This window comes from Citrus sinensis, chromosome 6, assembly GCF_022201045.2.
Source record: "Citrus sinensis cultivar Valencia sweet orange chromosome 6, DVS_A1.0, whole genome shotgun sequence".
Classification (NCBI taxonomy): domain Eukaryota; kingdom Viridiplantae; phylum Streptophyta; class Magnoliopsida; order Sapindales; family Rutaceae; genus Citrus; species Citrus sinensis.
In genome coordinates this window covers 19,552,644-19,575,252 of record NC_068561.1, presented here as the reverse complement: position 1 = coordinate 19,575,252, position 22,609 = coordinate 19,552,644, and the positions used below count along the sequence as shown (strand labels likewise).

The 22,609-nt window shown below is 33.9% G+C and overlaps 3 protein-coding genes across 5 annotated transcripts; all 3 read right to left on the bottom strand.

Annotated features, from left to right (window-relative positions):
• Positions 1–1,652: 1,652 nt before the first annotated feature.
• On the bottom strand, positions 1,653–10,317 carry LOC102619076 (uncharacterized). The gene is made up of 8 exons (XM_006492770.4): positions 9,701–10,317; positions 8,733–9,101; positions 8,395–8,654; positions 6,035–6,176; positions 5,274–5,645; positions 5,005–5,136; positions 4,306–4,434; positions 1,653–4,190 (listed from the first exon to the last, which is right to left on the bottom strand). The coding sequence occupies exons 1-8, from the start codon at positions 9,812–9,814 to the stop codon at positions 1,875–1,877; spliced, it is 3,834 nt and encodes a 1,277-aa protein (XP_006492833.1). The 5' UTR covers positions 9,815–10,317; the 3' UTR covers positions 1,653–1,874.
• Positions 10,318–14,742: 4,425 nt separating this feature from the next.
• Positions 14,743–17,668, bottom strand: LOC102619371 (probable protein kinase At2g41970). Its single transcript, XM_006492771.4, has 9 exons — positions 17,274–17,668; positions 17,001–17,089; positions 16,590–16,786; positions 16,208–16,461; positions 16,002–16,128; positions 15,630–15,903; positions 15,410–15,542; positions 15,237–15,323; positions 14,743–15,136 (listed from the first exon to the last, which is right to left on the bottom strand). The coding sequence occupies exons 3-9, from the start codon at positions 16,678–16,680 to the stop codon at positions 15,011–15,013; spliced, it is 1,092 nt and encodes a 363-aa protein (XP_006492834.1). The 5' UTR covers positions 16,681–16,786; positions 17,001–17,089; positions 17,274–17,668; the 3' UTR covers positions 14,743–15,010.
• A 404-nt stretch (positions 17,669–18,072) lies between these two features.
• On the bottom strand, positions 18,073–21,787 carry LOC102619672 (E3 ubiquitin-protein ligase SINAT2). 3 transcript variants are annotated; one of them, XM_006492772.4, is made up of 4 exons: positions 21,579–21,787; positions 19,678–19,952; positions 18,912–19,298; positions 18,073–18,777 (listed from the first exon to the last, which is right to left on the bottom strand). In XM_006492772.4, exons 2-4 carry the CDS (start codon positions 19,882–19,884, stop codon positions 18,457–18,459), a joined length of 915 nt encoding a protein of 304 aa, XP_006492835.1. In that variant the 5' UTR covers positions 19,885–19,952; positions 21,579–21,787; the 3' UTR covers positions 18,073–18,456. The 3 variants fall into 3 exon arrangements, with proteins under 3 accessions (XP_006492835.1, XP_006492836.1, XP_006492838.1); XM_006492773.4 differs by lacking the exon at positions 21,579–21,787 and adding an exon at positions 20,906–21,569; XM_006492775.3 differs by lacking the exon at positions 21,579–21,787 and adding an exon at positions 21,408–21,566.
• Between the last annotated feature and the right edge of the window lie 822 nt (positions 21,788–22,609).

Here is a 22,609-nt window from a genome sequence, read left to right as displayed (position 1 = left end):
TAAGTTTCTCTATTGTATCAAAAGCTTAAAAAATTAAATACAAGTTTACATTTATGCAAAAAAATCCGTAACCTAAGGTTTATTGCAATACATTACAATGTTTTTCGTTCAATAAAATATTAATTTAATGTTAATTATTAATTATCAATAATTATTAATAAACAAAGATCATTAGCAAACAAACATACATACAAATAATCATAAACATTTCAAGTATTAAATAATAAAGTTTATATTTAATTGATAGCGTACAAATTTATAATTTTTAGTTTTTTTAATTTTTATCGATAATTAATAATTATAATTAAATTTATTTAATTGAATGAAAAACTATTTTAGTACAATGATTAATATTTATTTTTATTGATGATTAATAATTTTTTCCTTAAAGTAAGAGTAAATTTAGTATTTATTAATGTGTTAACTAAAGGTCAACTAACAGAAAAATAATAAAATGCAAGATTTTATAATTCTTTAGTAGTAAAATATTAGAATACAATTCTTATTGCATCTATTTGTTATTTCACTATAACTTACACAGTAAAAGAAAAATGACCCTTATTTAGATATTTTTATATGTTTATTTTCTCCAACACAGTAAATAAGTTATTTATATAGTTGATTAAAATTAACATAAAGACTTTAACAGGAAATAACGCTTAATTAATTTTTCCATAATTTAGAGGGAGACAGAGCTCGATACGGGTCCAGGGCAGTGCAGAAAATTGTTGTACTAGAAGTGCTGCATCGATTTAAAAAAAAGGGAAATTTGTAACCTATCCCCAAATAAATTGATATTTTGTATCGGGTCCCCAACAAATTTGACTTGTTGCACTGCGCACCCAAAAAAATTAACATTTTTACACCACGCCCCCAATTCCGTTATTTTCTCAGTTAAGTTTAACGTCTCCGTTTAACTTTTGATTGAATGACAAAAATGCCCCTCTATGTAAAAAAACAAAATTTTTAGCTCATTTAATTTTTTAAGGTTTTTTTTTCAATTGCAATAAAAAAAAAAATTCTTCTTACATGTTCATTGCCACCACTATTATTTTTTCTTTAATTTTTTAAAGATTTTTTTTCAATTTTAATAAAAAAAATTCTTGTTACATGTACATTTGTCACCACTATTATTTTCCTTTAATTTTTTTAAAGATCTTTATTTCAATTGCAATAAAAAAAATTTCTTGTTACATGTACATTGTCACCACTATTATTTTTTCTTTAATTTTTTAAAGATTTTTATTTCAATTTTAATAAAAAAAATTCTTGTTACATGTACATTTATCACCACTATTATTTTCCTTTAATTTTTTTAAAGATTTTTATTTTAATTGTAATAAAAAAATTTCTTGTTACCTGTACATTGTCGCCACTATTATTTTTCCTTTAATTTTTTAAAGATTTTTATTTTAATTACAATAAAGAGAATTCCCATTCAAATTAATTTAAGGAATAAACTTCCAATTTTACCCCTTCACCGTTAAACTTAACTGAGAAAATAACGAAATTGGGGGCGTGGTGCAAAAATGTCAATTTTTTTGGGTGTGCAGTGCAACAAGTCAAATTTGTTGGAGACGCGGTGCAAAATGTCAATTTATTTGGGGGTAGGTTACAAATTTCCCTTAAAAAAATGACATGACACAGGAAGGTTCAAAAATCAAAGCAGTCTTCCAACCTTTTACTTTCTCTAAATAAAAATGAAACAATCAGACAAATAGGTAACAATCAGCTAAAACTATGGACTAAAAATTGGAAGATTTCAGAAGATTATTGTATTCTCAATTACCAAGTATCTCAAACTTTGATACCACGAAACAAGAAGACAGGGACTGACATCCCAAACAGCCACCACACACCTTCTCACTAATATCTTAGAAGAATGAAAACCGTATGCCGTTACCATTACTTGCAGCAAACAAGTTGTACTGTTCAATTGTGGTCTCTTTCTTATTGCAAGCATGATCATTCTCGACATGATCTGCTGAAAATTGAGAAGAAAAATTCCCAACAATCTCATCTTTTGAAGGCATAGGATTTACTTTACAGCCCGTTGAAAGACCGACAGGTCCACCAAAATGAAACAAGGAAAAGCCATCATTATTCTGGTGTCCACCTTCTCCTTTAGCCAATGCATCAGTTAGATGTGACCGGGCCAGAGCAGCCCTCTCTGCATTTGTATCGTTAAATGCTTCTTGCGGTGCACCTGGCTTACCATCGTGAGGTCGCTTCTCCATGCTGTTGGCTTTGGCAATAGACTGATAAACCGGCACCGGGCTAGGATTAAAAACGGGAGTAGCAACATGCTGAAGTGCTCCTCCATACTGCATGCACAAGCGAGAGTTTCCATTTAATCCATAACCAAGAGGGCCAGTATATAGATACTGATTGGGATGGGTGAAAGGCATCAATCCATTTGCCGGAGCAGCTGGCCACGAAACTGGATTTTGATGGTAGTAACCCATTGCTGAAGGAGGTTGAAATGCTGGAATTTGCACATTCTGGCTATGAAGTGGTGGAAAGATGCCTTGATGTTGAGAACCAACACTCGCAGTTGGTATTCCCTTATCCGGATTTTGAGCCGTTTTTTCAGGCAGATTTCCTGAGAAATTACTTCCCATGCTATCTGATGGAAGTCCAACAAAAGCTCCTCTTCCCAAAGTCTCTCCTCCATCTGTAATCAGTTTTTTCCCCATTCCAACTTCTTGAAATTCAGAGAAGCCATTTTGAGTGCATGCTGAAGTATCTCTTCCTTCTGATTGTTGACTGGCATCTTCTGAATCTGAAGTGGAAGATGATTCCAGATTACCATGATTTGAAGAGACTGTATTGCTATCCCCCTCGCTAAGGCATGATGAGCAGTTATCAGAATTGGACGAGCTACCCATGATGGGATCAGAGATCCCATTAAAGGTAGAGTTTCTAGTATGACATAATCCTGAATCATCATAAGCAGCTCCTGTTGAATAAAATGCACCCTTTGCTTCTACATGACATCCATTCTGGTAAATTCCATCAGTTGAATGGCTTAAGTCCCTTGATTTCTTCATATTAGCATCCTCATGATCCATGTCACCTGAATTTCGACTAGCCCCATTAGAACACATTTCACCAGATGACTTAATCAGGTTATTGCCATGTTCAACGCCTTCACCTTTAAAAGAAGTTGACCTCAAGGTAACATCAGAATCTGAATTGCTGCGAGGATATTTTTTCTGTGATTCCAAGGGCTCCCAAACTTTCTTGGCATACGAATCTCGGCTGGAAGGAATGTTTCCCGTGATTATTTTGCTTTTGGTTCTTCCAGAGGCATCACGAATGTAATCCATTTGATTATACTTGTTACCACGATAGAATTGCTTGAACATATCCAATGCAGATTCTGACTTACTCACCGACTTGGGCTCTCGACCTACTCTTGTTGCAGAAAGATGTGGCTCAGCCTTTGCTCTGTACTCATTCTGTGAACTACAGCTGCAAGAATGGAAGTCATTTCTGTCACTCATCCTGTTATTGGAACAATGAATCTTCTCATTAAACTTCCCACTGCAATTTCGGACACTAGATTTTGAAGCATTTATCCACAATTGCCGATTCGATCCATTGATGGTCCTAGAAGGAGTATCATAATTATCACTGAGATATCTGGACTCAGATCTATTGACCATAGAACCATTTTCTGAGACTACTGCATATCGACGCCTGTCCGACCACTTTAATGGTGAATCAAGTTGAACTTCTTTCCGAAGTTTCAATCTCCGACGAGAAAATTTTGATTGCTCCATTTGAAAAGTAACATTCCCATCTTTGACACTTGTTAATTCTCCATCAGGACTATCATAACAGTAGTTCTCCATTCTTGATGTTGTACACCCACTTGAGAACTGTTCATCTTGAATATCAGGGGATCCAGGCCTGGACACAGTAACATCACCTGTTTCACTCACCGAGTCCCTACTGCTAATGGCATTACTTGGCTCCTCATCAAAACTTGCTGATGATTCTTCTTTTAAGACATCAGGAACGACAGGGCTCTGATCTGAGCTAGAACATTTCTTGTCTTTATCCCTTTCTTTTCCTTTCAATCTTTCCTTTCTTCTTTGCTTTTTCTCTCTTTCTTTCATTCTTCGTCTCTCTTTGCGTTCTTCTTCTTCACGCTTTTCCTTCTCTTCTTCTTCCAGAAGTTTCTTCTGTAGAAAAAATAAAAAATGAAGTAGCATGAGAAAATTTTTTCACAAATAGTATATAGCAGCAAATTTTCGGTACTTTGAAAATATTGCTTTATAATGTCATAAGCACTGAGACCTGCTTTTCTAATGTGATAATCTCCTTGCATGCAACATGAACACGTTCTTCCAGCAATTTTAGTGCAAGACAAACAAAGATGCTGTGTGCATTTTGGCGAGCAGTTCCTTCTCTAAAGGCCTTTTCAACCTGAAAGATGTATGATAACAAGCATCTTAGAAACACTAAAACAAATTTATACCAAACATCAATTATTTACTTTATTTGGGGGACATCCAAAAATTCCACTTTACTAAGGTACTGCTAACTCATTATGAATTATTCTTAAAGTATCGTAATAACATCCTTCGGGGGCGGGCGACAGAAACCACCATTCTTAACTATGGAACAACTAAAGCAAATTGTGCTTATAAAAAACTGTATAATGGGGGGAAAATTAATAAATAAATAAAAAAGAAGCCCCAGTTCTGTTAAGTGACAACACAAAATATTATAGATATAAACTGCACTTGACATAACACAAAGCAATAGTAATTGCCTCATATTTTCACAATTAGAATAAGAATTTGGTGACGATATTCTCCTTTCTATGTCCCCCTCCACTACCCTAATCAGATCCTATCATATGATCAGAAGAGATACAAAACATAGTCAGAACAACAGATTTCAATTCAGTTTTTAAGAGTGAAATAGTTGAAAACACCAGCAAGCGTATTGCAAACAGTGAAAGCAAAGCAATGATCGGGAGATTGAACATGCCTGCTCCTTAAAAATAACAGTTGCAGCATCTAGAAGAAACTCTCGAGCAAGTTCAGGACTCTTCGCATGCTTTTGAGGACGGGAGCATTCTCCATCCAGTTCATTTCCGTCCTTATCCATGGAATCATCATCCTGAAAATGCACAATACGCATTTTACCAATTACATCATAAGAAACCTTACCTCAGTAGATATACATTGTGTACGTAGAAATTTGTTAAGTATGATCACTTTTAAATACAGAAAAACTGTTAGTTAAAAATATTGAACCTCTTCTTCCTCAGCCTCTTCAGCATGCTCAAAAAACCTTCTGATACTTTCCCCTCTAGTAATTGTAACATAGCCATCGCCAACTACAAGCCTGCAATGCACGCATTGTTGACCCTTTAATGCATGAGCTTTGACCGAAAGCTCGGTGCAGCGTCCATCTAATTTCCAAGCCCTGAGGGTAATAAAACATGCACCCAGACTACTAAGATCCAGACCATTGACTTGAACACTTCCATTCATGCCAACATTTTCATATTCAAGAATGTCAGATTTTCCCTCTCCTGTTCCAACTGCCCATTCAAAGTGATGGTATGTTCCTACAGTGTCAGTAAAAGTTTGGTGCCAGTCAGCTTGTACAGTGTCATCAGATACCTGAGAAGCAGTGACCAAATAATGAGTCATGCTAGTCATTTTTATGTTAAGCACTCTCAGAAAAGGAAAATAAAAACAGAATATTTGTCAAATGCTGATTATAATTTTAACTCTATAAAGAACTTCTTACGGTCCTCATATTTACTGAATTGAGAAAAATATTCCCAACTCAACAATTTCAAAAATAGATAGTTGATAACGTAGATGAAAGTATTGTCAAATCACTATAAACATAAGTCTTGCAAAGTCTCTGAAGACTAAATCTATCACTTTCCATGTCGAACTCATGGTATCAGCCATTTGTTGTTCAAATGATTATATCAGAATTCTCAAGAAACCATGCATAGAACATAGTTCAGAGGAAAACAAGAAAGAAATGGGTGAAAGACCTCATATTGGAAGGCTGTATCAGCAACACAAAACCAACTAGTACAGCGAGGCTCTCTCCGCACACGCTTCAACTCCTTTAATTCCTTGAATTCTCGAATAACATTCCTCCTGCAATCTCTGCAAAACCTCTTGCTATCAAACCTGTAACACAGAGAACAACATATCAGCACAAGCAAAGCAATCAAACATAACAACCTTAAGACATAATACGCAGCACAAGCATTTGGAGAGCACATGGCATATGACCAGCCATAAAGAGAAATTCCATGCAACGAAACTCCATACAAGTAAATCTCAATAGGCAATAACTAGTTGATATCTTCATGCCAACTACAAGAAAGAGTTAACTGACTTCATGTCAAGCCAGTTAAGGAACTAGTACGCCTTAATATCCTAATAATTACATGATTTAGAATAAAAATTCAACTGTAGAAGAATAGTGAAAGAAATAAAAAAGGAGTACACAAAAGTATATAGACCTGAAATTTGCTCTTATCATATATTTCGAGAAAACAAAATGAAGCTGTTAATACTACAATTATATCTTTAGATAAGAACAGTTGCGATATGAGTAAAGAAGATTGAGATAATTCTCTTTTGGCAACTCTAGTACATGAAAATTTAAATGATATCATAACATGCAATAATTTCAAGATCAACATGAAAATTTAAATGATATCATAACATGCAATAATTTCAAGATCAATATATCTCAACGTCCCTTTTTGCCCACATCTCTCCCTTTTTTAGCCTCAATTCATATGAACACCTCAACAACTTTGTCTTCTGTATAATTCTTAACAAAATTATAATATCACAAGTTTGCTTACAGATATCAGCATTTTTTCACAACACTACATTTCTTTTGTCAGCAAGATTCAGACCCATCACCATATTGAAACATCATGGAAATCAACAAGTGTTACAGCAATTGAAAACTATGACATCGGCAACTGATAGAAAAAAGAAGCCCAACAGATGAGCAAAAATGAGTACTCATTCAGCTTCCCTAATCGCATTCTCATCTTACTTTGACAAGTAATGCAAAAATCAGACTTTCTTCTTTTATCAAATGGTTCTCACTTTCATTAAACATTCTGCAGAACAATGTTGGCTAACTTTCTTTGCATTGTCTCCTCAACTCTCAAATTTCCACATGGCAAGATGCCACTCATAATTGATCAAGAGAAGGAAAAGGACAACTAGGTTGATGAAGTGACCTTTAGGGAATGCTTCTCCCTCAGGCATAAGAATTTCACAATCAAATATATTGACGAAATGTTTTAAAACAGATATGAATTAACTGTTCATATAACTGAAAGAGATGAAGAGCGACAATCCCCACCAACTTCTGATACTTTCAGGAACATAAACCGGTAATATCCAATTATCCACACCATTGAAAACCACCAGAATGCCACACCACTATACTTTTGCAATAAAATAGTTTTTTTTTTTTGGGGGTGGGGGGGGAAGGGGAATTGCCTGCTCCTCCCTCATACTATCATGCCATGTTTCCTTGAAAACCTTCGCAGAGGTGATCCTTTGACAAACAACTGTCCTCTAGGGGAGCTAGTGGTAACGCTCCTGAAGGTCCTGTTATTATTCAGAACTATCCTATATACAAACTGCTATTGTTAACTTCCTTTCCAGAGTAGTGTGAAGTAGCTACTGGCCAGTAAACTCCATCTACATCAGTGAAGCTCTAGCAGATGATCCCATGTGAGCAATATAAGACCACTCTCTAGGACAAAGAAAGAATATAGGCCAAAAGAGTCATCAACGACATATTCTGTCAAGATGAATGGACAATAAAGTTCACATTCATTAACAGACATTGAGGATGCCCTCATAATGCAGCTTTTGCGTAATTTTCTATTTCAATCATAAAATCCTGATCCCTTCTATATCGACAAATTTTCAATTCCGGTCAGCGTACACAAGCTCATATCAAACAAAACCATCGCTTCCAGCACGTAACTCGCATCGTTTCGTCCAATCCATAGCATGTATTCATTCCAACAAACTCCAAGTACTCTTCTAATTCAGCAGTATATTCACTGCTACAATCAACTGATACTGAATAACTAAACTGACGTTGAGAGCTATTATCAAGGAGAATTGTAATTATGTGGAAAACAGCACGCACACTAATAAATCTTCTGAGACACGTTAATGAAAAAATGGACAAATCTAATGCTATCAAATAAGTTCATGATCTCGTCTTCATCAGCTTAACCAGGATAATAGCTTTGACTATCAGTAGTTATCTCAGAATTTGAATAAAAACAGCATACAGTCTTTCCACTGAAATTCAAAATCAATACTATTACAAATAAATGAGTAGCAAAAAACACACCTGTACATAAGCCTCTCAATAAAATCCTCTTCCTTCATCCTTAGAAGAGATTGCCGAGTTTCTTCACCAAGAGCAGACCAGAAATCCACTAATGTGTCACAGGAAAGCCTGGCAGTGTGCAACGCGCATGTTTCCCTATTTCCATGTCCTCTACCAAAACCTGCCATGCCTTGACTTATCCAACCCCGACCTCCCCCACCACAGGCATCAGGATAAAGCAGTTCCCGCTCCCGTTCCCTCGCACGTGCACTGTCAAAAACCTGATTAGAGCAAATGATTAGCTCTAAAATAAAACATAAGCAACCAAAAATAGAATTATAAAATTTAAAATGACTAACATTTTGGAGCCCTTTCATAGATTTTGAACACAAATAGCAGTCCAGAAGTGTCAAAGATCCATCACGTGTTGTGGTCAGACCACCCCAGGGATGAACAGATGGATCTTGAATGTCATCTTGGCATCCATTTGCTAAAGTCAATCCACTGTCATTTTCATTTTTTGAGGCCGCGTGTCTGTTGCAGGCAAGGTGAACAACTGCTCCATCCTGCTGCAAAGACTTTCCATACATAACAATCTGCAAAAAGCCTTCGAGCAGTAGTCCATTGCATCTTGAACAGTACATGTTCTTACGAGCTTGCTCAAAGAGGGTCTGCTTATCAATCCTAAGAAGCTCTTGTCGTTCTTGCGGGGTCAAGCCACTCCAAAACTATGTCAGAAGTACATATCACTACGTTAGTGACTTCCTTCATGAGCCGCAAATAACTAAATGCACACTGACTCAAAAGTTACCAAACAATACTCAATAATACATTTATTGTCACAGCCTGTTTAAACAATTAACAACTATGGATTAAAAGCCACAAGACCTCAATCCCAAACATGCCCTCAGTAATGTCGCAAATTCAATAATCAAAATCCTAGCTATTCCCACTCCTTATAGTGTCATAGCAACCAAAAGACCGCAAGAAAATACAATTGCCCGGACTATTAAACAGCATGAAAAAGCAAATAATCCAACAGGCATATTCACAAAAATGCCAGATAGTATATACACACGCGCTATAAGTAGATAAAATCTTTTACAAGTCTCCAATTCTATATTTCTATTACTTTATCATATAAAGCACATATATGGAAATTAAAATGGATCTAAACGAATTGCTTACACCATAAGATCCAATCCAAGCACAATTTATCCCTTCAAGATCCAATTTCAATGCTATGATCCAATCCCAATTATTATTATCTAACCAAATAAATAAATAAATATAAAAATCACATCGAATAACAAAGAAACTCTAGTACCTTCTGTAGCTGCTGGTAGCCAACATCATCGCTATGTTTCGACCAAAATCCATTAGCCGAAACCGAGTAGGTATTACTAAATTGCTCATTATTCCTCTGCGCTAATCCCGGCATAATTTTTTTGTTTGCCCCTTTTTTTCTTATTTTTTACGATTTAATCCAAATTAATAACAAATTCATAAACCGAACTTCCGTTAATCCCATTCACTCACGGCGCCAAAATTGGCCGCTTGTTAACAAAGAAAAACGCCGCCGATCGGAATCGTTCGATTGGATCAAATTGCGGAGAATTGGATCGGGGAGAATGAAATTTGATATTTCAGATCGATTTCTTTTTATTAAGTGACGCCGTTTTTTGTTTTAGGGATCAAAATGAGAAGATAGAATCTAATTGTAAGGAATTGTATTGACAAGAATCGGTGATATGTGTGTGTGTATACATATATATATATATATATATATATAGAGAGAGAGAGAGAGAGAGAGAGAGAGAGAGGAGGTGTGTGTGTGTGTGTGTGTGTTTGGGTGTGACTTGTGAGGGGCGTCTGTTTGGGTGGCGTGATATGGTGAGAATTGGGAGCTGCGTTTTGTTTATATTTGAGAATGCGGAAAGAGAGAAAAGAGAGAGATACAGAGGATGGTGATGGTAAATTGTTGAGAGGCAGGCACGGTTATAAGGGGAGATCATAGTGTGGTTAAATTCTTAGTACAATGTAATTTTCAACCGGGGTGAAAAAATTGGAAAAATAAATTGAAAAATTAGAAAAAAGAAATTCATTGTAGTTATGAAAAATGCATTAAAAAATAAAAAGAGAAAATTAACACATGTTAAATAGTAATTTATATGATCTTTCTATATACGTTATATGCCGGGCACTACGCTAATTTTAAGTTTGGCTGCTCGTTTGTAGTTGGTATAACATGCGATATTGTAGTCCGTTCTTACTATCGATGTATATCACGTGTGTTATGAGTTTGTTCTATTGTTAGGCGCCATAAGAAACTCGACCAAGGTTGTGGAGGTTGGTGACAAAATCACATCAATCAACATTTGAAGTCTAGGTGAAAATGAATTTTATATTGATAATATTACATGTTATTGGGCTGTTATGGAAAAATATGGAAGAAGTGAGGTGCTATGCTAATGAATGTGTTGATATTTCGTATTTCCTAAGATGAAAATTTGAAATCTACTTGGTATTATTTCAGGGGAAATGTATTGGTAAGGTTGGAGTCATGCCTAATAAATTAGTTACTAGATTAGTATTCTTTAAATGAGATTTTTATAATTTTTTCATAGTATTAAGAGAATGGTGGGAGTGTATCATATACGTTATATTGATCTTGCGTCTTCATTTCTCATGAGAATCAATATGGTTAGAGTAATTATAGTTGTTTTATAGTTAACAAAATTAAGTAGTTAAATAAAGTTTCAAGTTTATTGTGAATTACATTATAGAACTTGACGTTTCAAATATTTGATTCAATTCATAAAGTTCATAACCATGTATCGTTATCAAATAAATTAGTAATGAATCTTGGCGACGTACACGCTATTACAAGATAACTTGATACTGCTTATAAATTAATACACACAACACATTTTTAACATACAAATTAAAACTTATTTATTCATTTATTTTGAAATTTTCGTTTTAAAATGAAAGCAAATCTCAAACAAAAGCTCATATCAAATGGATTTGATTGAATAATTAAATTAGCTAAAATGGTTTAGGGTTCAGTTGCTAACAAAATTTCTTAACATTATTCTATACTTATTTTTCCTCTTAATTTTCTCTGTTTTGGAGAAAATGTGAACTTAAAAATAAAAAAAAATGCAGAAGAGAAGAGTTACCACTTACCATTATGGAAGGGAGGAAAAAAAAAAAAGGAATGAGGAAAAAATGGTAATTAAGGATGTGACATGGTGAGTACATGATGTGCTCTGTACTCATTATAACATTGTGTAGGCTGAAATGAAATAACGGTTCCGCATATAGACGGAATTGAAATTGATGCCAAACGACTGTCGTTTAGTGCGCGTGGTTTTTGCCACTTTGGTCGCTTTCGCAGCAGAAGGAGAAAGTCTTCGTATGCATCACAACTTAAGGTAATTTTCTTGAAGCCACTTTGTTACGTCAGCACGTGTCCTTAACATCCAGTTGCCACTGTGATCTCACATGGGCGGTTGCTCGGAGTCGTAGCCTCTTTAGCCATCACATAAATTTGGCCACATAGTTACAATCAAAGCTCGTTTTTATGTGTTTTTTATTTTTCTTTTTTTGCCGGTGATATCCTAATTTATATTATTAACTGCAACAAATTTGTAAGCTACCAGATTATTCATTATTTATTAATTCGGATACTCGTTATTTTTAATATTACAATAATTTTTTTTCAAGAGCTATTTAAGATTTTGATTAGCAACAAAATTTGAAATTTTATTAAAGTACTGTAAGTTTTAAAAGCAGTCTTATGTATTTAGTAGATCTTAATATTAAACTGATGTAAAAATGTAAATGATTGAATTTGATATAATGTTAAATAGAATTTATTTACACAATTATAAACACACACACATATATATATAGTACTTTAATTTTGTATAAATAATAATTGATAGCGAAAATAAATAATTTATATTATTAATTTTATTTTGTCATCTCAATATAACTGATAAATAATAATAACAATCTCTTAAAAGTTAATGATTTTATTTCTTAATTAATAAAAATAATTTTGAATTTTTATATGGGGATATATATGAAATTATATTAAGTATAAAATTGATTCTCAAAAATTAAATTTTGAGAAGCGACTCTTTCCCTGCTTTTAAAAATTTGCTATAGAATGTGTTGATTTCACCGAAAGTGATTTTAAAAAAAAAATTACCAAACACCTAAACTAGATTTTACATCTTCAAAATTAATTTTGAGTCTTCCAAAAATAAGACCCTAAGTGCACCGTTAAATATAAATTCATTTTTCAAGTTATATTTAGCCGCATAAATTGATAACGTTTTACTATATAAATTTCTTAGTTAAAATGTTGTTATCATATGAATACCATATTTAAACCTAAATGTTGTATTGAACATTCATATTAGTATAGTTTTTATTCCTATAATTATGGTGATTACAAGCTAAATACCATACTAATAATGGGTGCTTGGCTTTTTTATTTTTTTAGCTTGAAATTTTGAGGAGGAGCAGGCATGTGGATTTTTTTTTTTTTTTTCCGAGAAGGGAAACAAACAAAAAAACAATTGAATTATGCTAATGTACAGTTATTTGAAGATTACTTTAAATATATATAGTTTTTAAAATTTAGATGTTGTCCGTTGGTTCTGGTGATGGACGTATGATGTTGTCATTTCGTTGATAGTGAGTTCATCATCAGTCAATTACTTGAAAACATTCAGTCGCATTATATATTATAACTAGTCCAAACTATGCTCAGATTACATAATTGCCCCCACCCCACGTGTTGTAGAAAGATCCCAGAAGTTGAATTATTATTACGTTTTTGAATGTGAATTATTTATTATTATCATTATTATTGGGATTTTTTGAAAAAAATATTAATATCGAACTAGAGAGTTCGTCAATTTTCTCCAACTAAAATTATGAAAAAATTATGGTGCAACTGTGGTACCGTGTTATAGTTGCACCTAGTTGTTAGATTTTAATGGACCTCACCCATCCAAATGGATCCAAAAACTAGATACAACTGTGACATAATATCATAATTGCACTGTAACCGAACCTCTAAAATTAATATATGTCACTTACTCTCTACTATTTTTATAACAATAATGCTACACATCCCAAATTTTTTATCCTAAAAAGTTATCCCAAATGATGTATCATTAATTGAGTGGTTGATAATTCTTTACAAGATCCAAGTGAATTAATTATATTATCTCACCAACCAATTGATAAATGCCACATCATTTGTGATAACTTTTTGGGATAAAAAATTTGGAATGTGTAGCATTATTATTTTTATAATATCTGATAACCCCAATGATATTAAAAAAATTTAAAAGAAAAGATGGGTAAATGAATCATTTATTTGATGTTTGATTTTAGAAATATAAAATATAAAATATGTATTTAATATAAGAAAAAATATTTAAAATTATAAAAAGTACAAAAAATTAACTTATTATTAAATTTTTATTCGCACCAAAATTTATATTTCTTATTTTTAGTATTCAAATTTTTTATTTTAATTTTGACTTATACAATTTATTTAAATTATAATAAATACAAATAAAAGCGTGATTTGAAAATAAAATAATATTATGAAATTATAGTGTAAGTGGGAGTTATTGTGTATTAATAAGGAGACATTCGACAATCTCCCAGGTAACTATAAAATCTATAGAGCACGACCAATCATTTAATTCTATTATCAATCACAATCTATCAACCAAATGTGTTAAAATATCCGTTTGAATACTTTCAGTTTTTTTTTTTTTTTTTGGAGTATCTTCCTTCAAATTCATTAACTAGGCAGATTTTATTATTACTTTATTTTATGGTGCTGTGACCTGCGAGTTCATCCCAAAATGTAGTGGGCCTAAGGGTTAGTAAATAGGATCTCATGGGCTTTCCATTTTCAAGACAGTGAAGCTCCTAACACCCTCCCCTTTTAAAGCCCTAATGAAACTTCACTTACTATATATTCACTGTTATTTTGATGAAAATTTCAGAAAAGAACAAAAGGTTGCGATAAAGTTTAATTAAATATCAAAAATAATTTTTTATAATAAAAAATCTTATATTATATAATTTCTTATTTTTATTGCTTTAAAATTATCAATAGAGATGGGAGGGGTTCATGATTTGTAAACGTCCAAAATTTCAACTTAGTTAAATTCATATTCATCTTTTTATATAATTTTCTTCAGAAATTGGACTATGATTACAAATGTATGTTTTTGTTAGGATTTAAAGGGGTGCCAAAAACATTACTCCTCTCCTCAAATAAAAGCCCAAGTATTGGCATTTTATATGTAAATGAAAAGCTGATACAAGTTTGATATTTCATTGGAAACAAAAACAAAAAAAAAAAATTGTAATACAATCTACAGTGATGATCTCTCTCAAAACAAGAACAAATGATCTTAATGGCTCAATAAAAGCCTCTGTATAGTAATGAAAACGAAGATTGATTACAAAAAGGAAAATAAAAGAAAATAAAATAAAAAATTGAGAAGAGTTTTACTGATTAGTGATTACATGACTCAAGAGGCTGCTGCTGGTTTTCAGAAAAAAAAAAAAGACATAAATACATACATATAAGTTATGCTTGAGCTTCTGGTCCTGCTGGTTTTGAGTTGAGTAGTGGCTGAAGAGCTTTTACAACAATGGTCATGTTTGGCCGAAAATCGGCTTCGTATTGAACACACAATGCTGCAACTGCTGCTAGCTGGAGAACCATATTGCCAGAAAACAAATACTTAAATTAGCAACATGGCACTTTGGTGAAAAATCTTGTTTCAAAAAATGTAAAGGGAAAAAAAATAAACCTTAGCGATTGCCTTTGGTGGGTAATCATTGTTTAGCTTTGGATCCACACATTGTTTCACTTTGTCTTCACTTAGTCTTGGGGTGGCCTGCATTTGTTAAGATAAAAAATTACAGGCTGAAACTAAGGTAACATAATCAAAATTTTGAGACAAAAGGAGGTAACAATACATACCCAAGTAACAAGACTTTGTTGCCCTTTAGGCATTGTATGATCTACCGGCTTTCGTCCTGTTAATAGCTCTAAAAGCACAACACCAAAACTGTAAACATCACTTTTCTGGGTGATTTGCCCTGTCATTGCATACCTGTATCACAAATTAAGCAACATTTTTTTTTCAGATCACACTGTTGCTCACACATCCATAGAAGTTGCATCAAGGCTTGAGGCTTACTCTGGGGCATGGTAACCAAATGTTCCCAGGACTCTAGTCGAATGCAAACGAGCTGCTGTATCGGAAGACTGATTTGTCAAGTTGAAATCAGCAATTTTAGACTTAAAATCATCAAAAAGTAACACATTGCTAGATCTGACATCGCGATGAACTATAGGAGGTTGAACTTTTTCATGTAGAAATTCAAGGCCTTTTGCCGCGCCATATGCAACTTTAACTCTCTGATTCCATGTTAGAACTGGACCTGGCTCGGCCCCTTGTACACCTTTCCTCCCTGCGCAGTAAGTTAATGACCATAACTTAAATCAAATTAAGACCATTTTGTGACTGTTGTGCTTCAGCTTAAATTTTCAAAATTTTAACATAGCATACCATGTAACACATCATGTAATGATCCCATTGTTGCAAATTGATAAACCAAAATCCTGTTATTTGATTCCATGCAGTAGCCCAATAGCTCAACAAAATGTTCATGCTTTAGTCTTGAAACTACTGACAACTGCATGATTAAAGAAATTGCATCAAAATTCAATTGTGACATTAATTAAAAGTAGCAGATACTCAAAAAATCATCAAACCTGTGCTGCAAAATCTGATTCAGGCTCTGGAGCAGAACTGGTGTCAAGCTTCTTGATAGCAGCAGGGGTGCCATCAGTTAGCTTTGCATAAAATACACGACCATATGATCCTTCACCGATCAAAGCTTTTGTACCAAAATTGCTTGTTAATCTATTCAACTCGTCCAATTTAATTTGTGGGATTTCAATTGGCAATGCTTTCTGAGGGGTTCCTGTTTTGACCACATTAGTTCTCGGCTCCCCTCTAGCACTGCCTGTCACACAAATAATAATGCATGTAACGGGAATCAAATTCAAACCCAGTAAACACAAATGTGAATCTAATTAAGGAACGTATTCGCTTTATATTAACATTTAATTAAAAAAATAGGTTTTTAATTACCTCCAGGTTGTGTGTTTCCGCTTCGAGGTGGGGCAGTTGTTTGGCTAGCAGGTGGCTGAGGCTCCTCTTCTTGACCTCCGCAGCACAACATAGCTCACGATGTTGTCGAGCAAATCAATTCCAATCCCAAATCAATTTCAATACCCCATGTGATCTATTAATTATGCCCCAAAATGTCTTAATAACCAAGCAATTCCCTGCATTTTCCAATTAATAAATAAATACACCAACTGGGGTTAGGATTTCATTGTCATTGTTTTTTTTCGGTTTCTAAATAATCAAAATGATTGCATATGTGAATAATCAAATTTCATGCAAAAGCAAAGGGGATGTTATTGCAAATTGAAAAAAAAAAGGACCAAATAAATTGATCTATGGCTAGAAAATGTAAAAAGAAATGCAAATGCATACCTTAGGCCTGTGATCAAATGGGAAGCAAGAAGATTCACAGCAAGAGAAAGGTATATAGAGAAATTAATGGATGAATGGAGGCTCGCTAGCTTCTTGTGAACAAAGAAAATGTGGGAAAATTAGATAAAATTATCAAAAATAAAAATAATAAGAAATTTAAATGAATGAAATGTGAAAACAAATCGAAGAAAAAATGAAAGAAGGAAAAAAAATTGTATTGTTGGTGTCACTTACTTATTTATTTATTATTATTATTATTTTTTTGTTAATCACCTGTAATGGCTGGTTTCTGTTCCGCGGGAAAATCGGTTTAATTTCCTCAGTTTTAACCGTTAATTAACTAACCTACTTTCAGCGTGCTCTCACGTCTCCACATTCTTACACCAACTATATTTTTGCATAAACCCAGATCATGATATCAAACGATTTTCAACTTTCAACGATTTTTTTTTTCCTCCTTTCAATCATCAGCCGTTCATGGCATATGGGTCATAGGAGTCAACGCGTATGATGCAACGTGGAAGAAAACCTTAGGTGTCAATAGTGGGACTGTTGTGATGTGATGTATTTTACAAAATAATCATTTTTTTTTTGTCATCATTATTGAATCATTAACAAAATCATGCTATGAATTTTCTACGTACAATGAAATCCTTTGAATATCTTGCCATGATTAGGGCATGAGGTTTATGGTTGGTTATCTTGTAATTGTATGCAATCCAAAAGTTGGTGAGAAAGTGTTTGCCATGTTCCATGGCAAGCTTTGGACTTAACAGGTCTTCTCTGAAGTAAAATGTGAATCTGATTTTAAAGTAATGTAAATTGAAAACAAAGGTTTGAACATTAGACCTCGGGTCTCGGCTCGGATATTTGTTAAAGACTAATGTATAGGTAAAGTAACTGCCAAAGGATTCGAAGCAATGGCCTGCTTGATGTTTAGGTGACAGTTTAGACGACAGTATATGCTTCTCAACCTTATAGAAGCTGCTTCTGTAAAGCACTTATCTTTTACCCACAATCTGCAAGTGGCTTTTGAAGTATTGTTGTAATAATGATATGTAACACAGTAACAAAAGCAACTAAAAGTTTCTGGTGCAACTGAAATATCGGAGGAAAAATAATAACCGATCTTCTGTTTCTGCCGGCTCAATCTTAGCCAGATGCATAAAAAACACAACAAGGCTGCTTAAACCAGATGATACATTGGAGACTACAACTCAATTCTATGCATTTATCGATTCCTACACTAACTCCCGAACTAGAATCTTGCCTCACGTGGCAGCGAGCTGACAGAAAGGTATGCAGTAAAACCAAGTACAAGTGTGGACCATGACACCTTGTTTGCACAAAATAAACAATAAATCAGCATAATGCAAGATTCGCCCCTCATACTTGGAGCAATGCTGGTTGAGTCTCGGAGAAATTCTGCACTGTACAATAGTCCCTCTATATCTCTTCATTCTTCTTTCCATATGCGCCCAGTAATCCTCAACTTCAGCTCTGTCCTATCTCCACCAGAAAAGTAGAGAGCCATGTTCCTCTGAATAATAAGCCCATCCTGGCTGTCACGAACTTTCCTGTGGCTGTCACGGATGCTCCTTGGGATTCCTTGCCATATAAGCCTACGTCCATGAGCACCAACTTCCAAACTGTAGCTGAATTTCTTTGCCTCGTCATCATCACCCATAAACCGTAAGAAAGCCATGTAGACCAGTGCCATGCCAAGCTGGAAAGCCTCAAAATGTAAGCAAAATTGTCGTCCAAAGCAGTTAAACACCTGCAAAGGTAGTAGAATTTAGCTGTAGACGGGAAGTTTACAAGAGGGCAAGTTGTAAACTCTTTTAACAGTTATGGTTTTCCATAGTAGATAAACTCACATTTATTCCCATATCATAACAAAAAAGAACTTACAGTTAGCATCCATGTGGCATTTTCAACTTCATTTGGATCTGATTTGACATAGCGATGGTTGAATGTACACCCATCATGCATATCAACCTGGTGATCATCCTTGAGATGTGCAACAAGAGTTGGGATATCACCTGTTACAGAGCACTCTGACCCAGCATAAGGGCAGTTGTATGGACGAAAACGACAGTGTTGCTCATGCTTGAGCTTCCCGTAGTATGGGAATATATCATGACAACCTAAACTCTGGTATTTGCACGGGAGTTCCAATGATTCTGCAACTTTCTCCAGAGCCAAACACCTAATATTTCCAAGATCAAAGCGGCAGGTTGGGCAGCAGTTGTGCACTCTGTTCTTGCAGTTTGAACATAAAGTGTGTCCATTTGGGCACTGCAGCAAAGGATTAAGAAAAAGTCAGGGTTTGAGGAGAAAAATAGATAATAATCAAGCCAATTCAATAATCTGCTACAATTACCAATAATGAAACCCATTAATTTTACAACATTAATATATGCCATCCTTATGTCTTTCAAAACCCCATACATGCATTTCCTTGTCTTAATTTTATAAATATTCGTGCAAAGACGAGGCATGATTAGAAATGACATGTAACAAAAGTACCTCTTCCAGAGTTAAATAAAGGAAATGAAGTTTCTACATATTCATGAAAAGTTAATGAAATCACTGCCATCTGATTCTGAATGATCAATTTTCAAGGAGGCATGAACATTTAAAAAGAAAAATGAGCACGTCAAAAATAAGAACAGACCTGATGAATCGGAGGGTACATTAAATTTGTGCAAACAGGACACTCAAGGAGCTCATGAACACCGTTGTTTGAATAAATTCCTTGTTTTCCACCCAGACCAAAACTAGTTTTTGTAAGCGCTGTATTACTTTCTGCCTTTATATCATAGTTGGTAACCGTGTGATCAGATTCAACCACTTCTTTGCACGCACTGCCTCCAGGAGCCATTGTTTTACCAGATCTGATACTATTTCTTTAAAAATATCTTAATCCTCATAAACTTCACTCCCGTTGGTCTGTAATACAAAATAAAGATTGAATTTTACATGTGAATGACCAACATGCACCGACTGCAATTTCCTTTTAATGTTTAAAATTCTAAATGCAAAAGAAGAAAATAGCAGCAAATACAATTAGTACGATGATCACAGTTATAAGCAAAAGAGTTAATAAGTTGTTTCTATGATCTTTGACCAACCCCGGAGTTAAAGGCTTCAGGACCTTGAGCAGATTATAGCAATTGACAAAACCTATTAGTAGTCTGTTTCAGTATCTATAGACAACAAAACAAGAATGACATTCTCATTGGGCAGTATGGGCAATTCAGACTCCCCAGGAATCTCTAAGCACATAATTTCAACATATGAGCTTTAAAAAGGATGACGACTATGTACTGCTCTGTAATCTTGTTGGTTTTTCAAATTTTGTCAGTATGATCTGGCAGGAAAACACAGAAGGCGGATTAATTATAGAATTGAAACACCAGACAAGCAGGGTGCAGTACGAATCCTCAACAACCATTCTCAAAGTGTAGCAATCAGAACTAAAGACTACTATTGTTTTATTCAAAGATTATTATAGCAAAATTGCAGATTCACTTTGCACATTTCAAGTTGGTAAATTTTCCTCTTCTCTCTTCCCATCCAATCAATGAATTTAAAATGATAAAAAAATGAATTAGACGTTCCAAATTAAGAACTAAGCTGCCTTCAAACCATGTTTGAATGACCAGTAGAAGAAAAAAGAGAAAAACCACGTCAAAGGGAACAATTCCTCCATCAACCAAGGAATTTGCATAACCGACTGAAAAGACCAAAATGACAGTATGAGCATAGATAAAGAATAAACTGGATGCAAACAGAGCCAACCAGAACAAGAAATTATATCAAATTCATCTTCCATAAGTCATAAAATAAATCTCCGATATCTATAACCAACCAAGCTGGATTGAAACCAAAGAGGAAAATACCAGGTCTTCCCAGAAACCCCCTTTCAATTCTCCGACTGAATTGCCAATTTAGATAGACTTTGAAGCTATATTATGCAAGAAAAATACCTTATTTATGCTTAACAAGCATCAAAAGCAGTCAAAACAAAAGACAAGAACATCAAACAAAACAAACACATTTCAAAATTTCGAGAAAGCAAAATCTTTTAATGAATCTAAACCTCTTTAAAAAAAATTACATTTTGAGACGGATTCATCAAAGCAACCACAGTAAAAAACAAAACAAGGCCCAGTATCATTTTTTTTTTTCCTTGTCATGCCGCGTCAAACAATATTTAGCCAAAATCTAACTTTCCCATTATAATAATCCGCCAAATAAACCAAATCAAAACACAAACAACCTTAGAACACAAAACAAACAAACCCCATTTCAGCTTGTCCACAATAGCATCGTTAAAAATTAACCAATCAAGAGAAAAAAACAAAGACAAAATACAAAAAAAGAGCCCAGAAACACAGTTACCCAGATGCGATTTTCGAGCAAAGTTTCCTAAAATATCATCAAGTTACAATTTTGAACCCAGGTTTTGCATCAAAACTTTGAAAATATAACATTTATGAAATAAAAATTTGAAAAAATAAAATAAAATAAACGAAAAAAAAAACAACTTTGTCCGCAACTCACGGTTATTACCTGGAAATGGAAATATAAGAAGATTACAGTGGCTTCGTTTGTACCAATATTAGGAGGGTGCCCACGAAATAATAGCCCTTGTTTTCTTGTCTGTACTCTCTAATCTAACATATGCTTCACATAATCCGCGAACGTGTGTGTGGGTGTTTTGTTTTTGCTTTTGTTTTTGTTGTTTTCGTTTTTATGTTTTATTGGAGCAACAAAAATGAAATTAAATTTTAGTGTCGTCTCTTTATACATGAATGGTGGACCAGAGCCACTCTGCCTGCTCCCGCACGCAACGTTTGAAAAATTCTGAGTGACCGCATTTTTCTTTTTTTAAGTTTTTTGGAAACAAAACATAGGTCCTTCATTTTTTTACAATTTCTCATTTAAGAGCATAGTTTCTCTGTTTGTCTAAAATAGACCTCTAACACTAATGAAAAAAACATAAGAGCATGTCTGACAACTAACATTGAGATAATTTGCATTGTATATAAGCGCTGATCAAATTTTAGTTAACCATGACTTGATACCTGCATTCCTCTTAAGTTTATATGAGTTTTTTTTTTTTTTTTATGTATATGATATTTAATATTTAATATTTGTAAGTAGTAACTCTTTGGCAAATGACGACGAGTTATTGTGGCTAAAATTTTTATAGTGAACAAAAGCTCAATAATAGGTAATAGTTATGATATTACATAAATCTAATGATGGTTTTAACAATATTAAATTTGACTTCAACAAACACTAATAATTAATAATCAATAATTCCTATAGATAGCCATCAATGATAGATTTTTATTTTTATTAATGAATTAGTTTAAAGCTAATAGTAATACGAAATATTCACACATACAAATGCATAGTTCATGCTGCACTTTACCGAATGCATTATTAGTGTTAAATTGTGTACTTCTATAATATTATGGTCAAAATCAACTATCTTAAGGATCCAGGGACCCTTATGTTATTCTTCCCGTTTCTTTTTGTTACCGTTCGTTGACGTTTACATTTTTGGACAGCGGATAGAATTGTCTACACTCGAA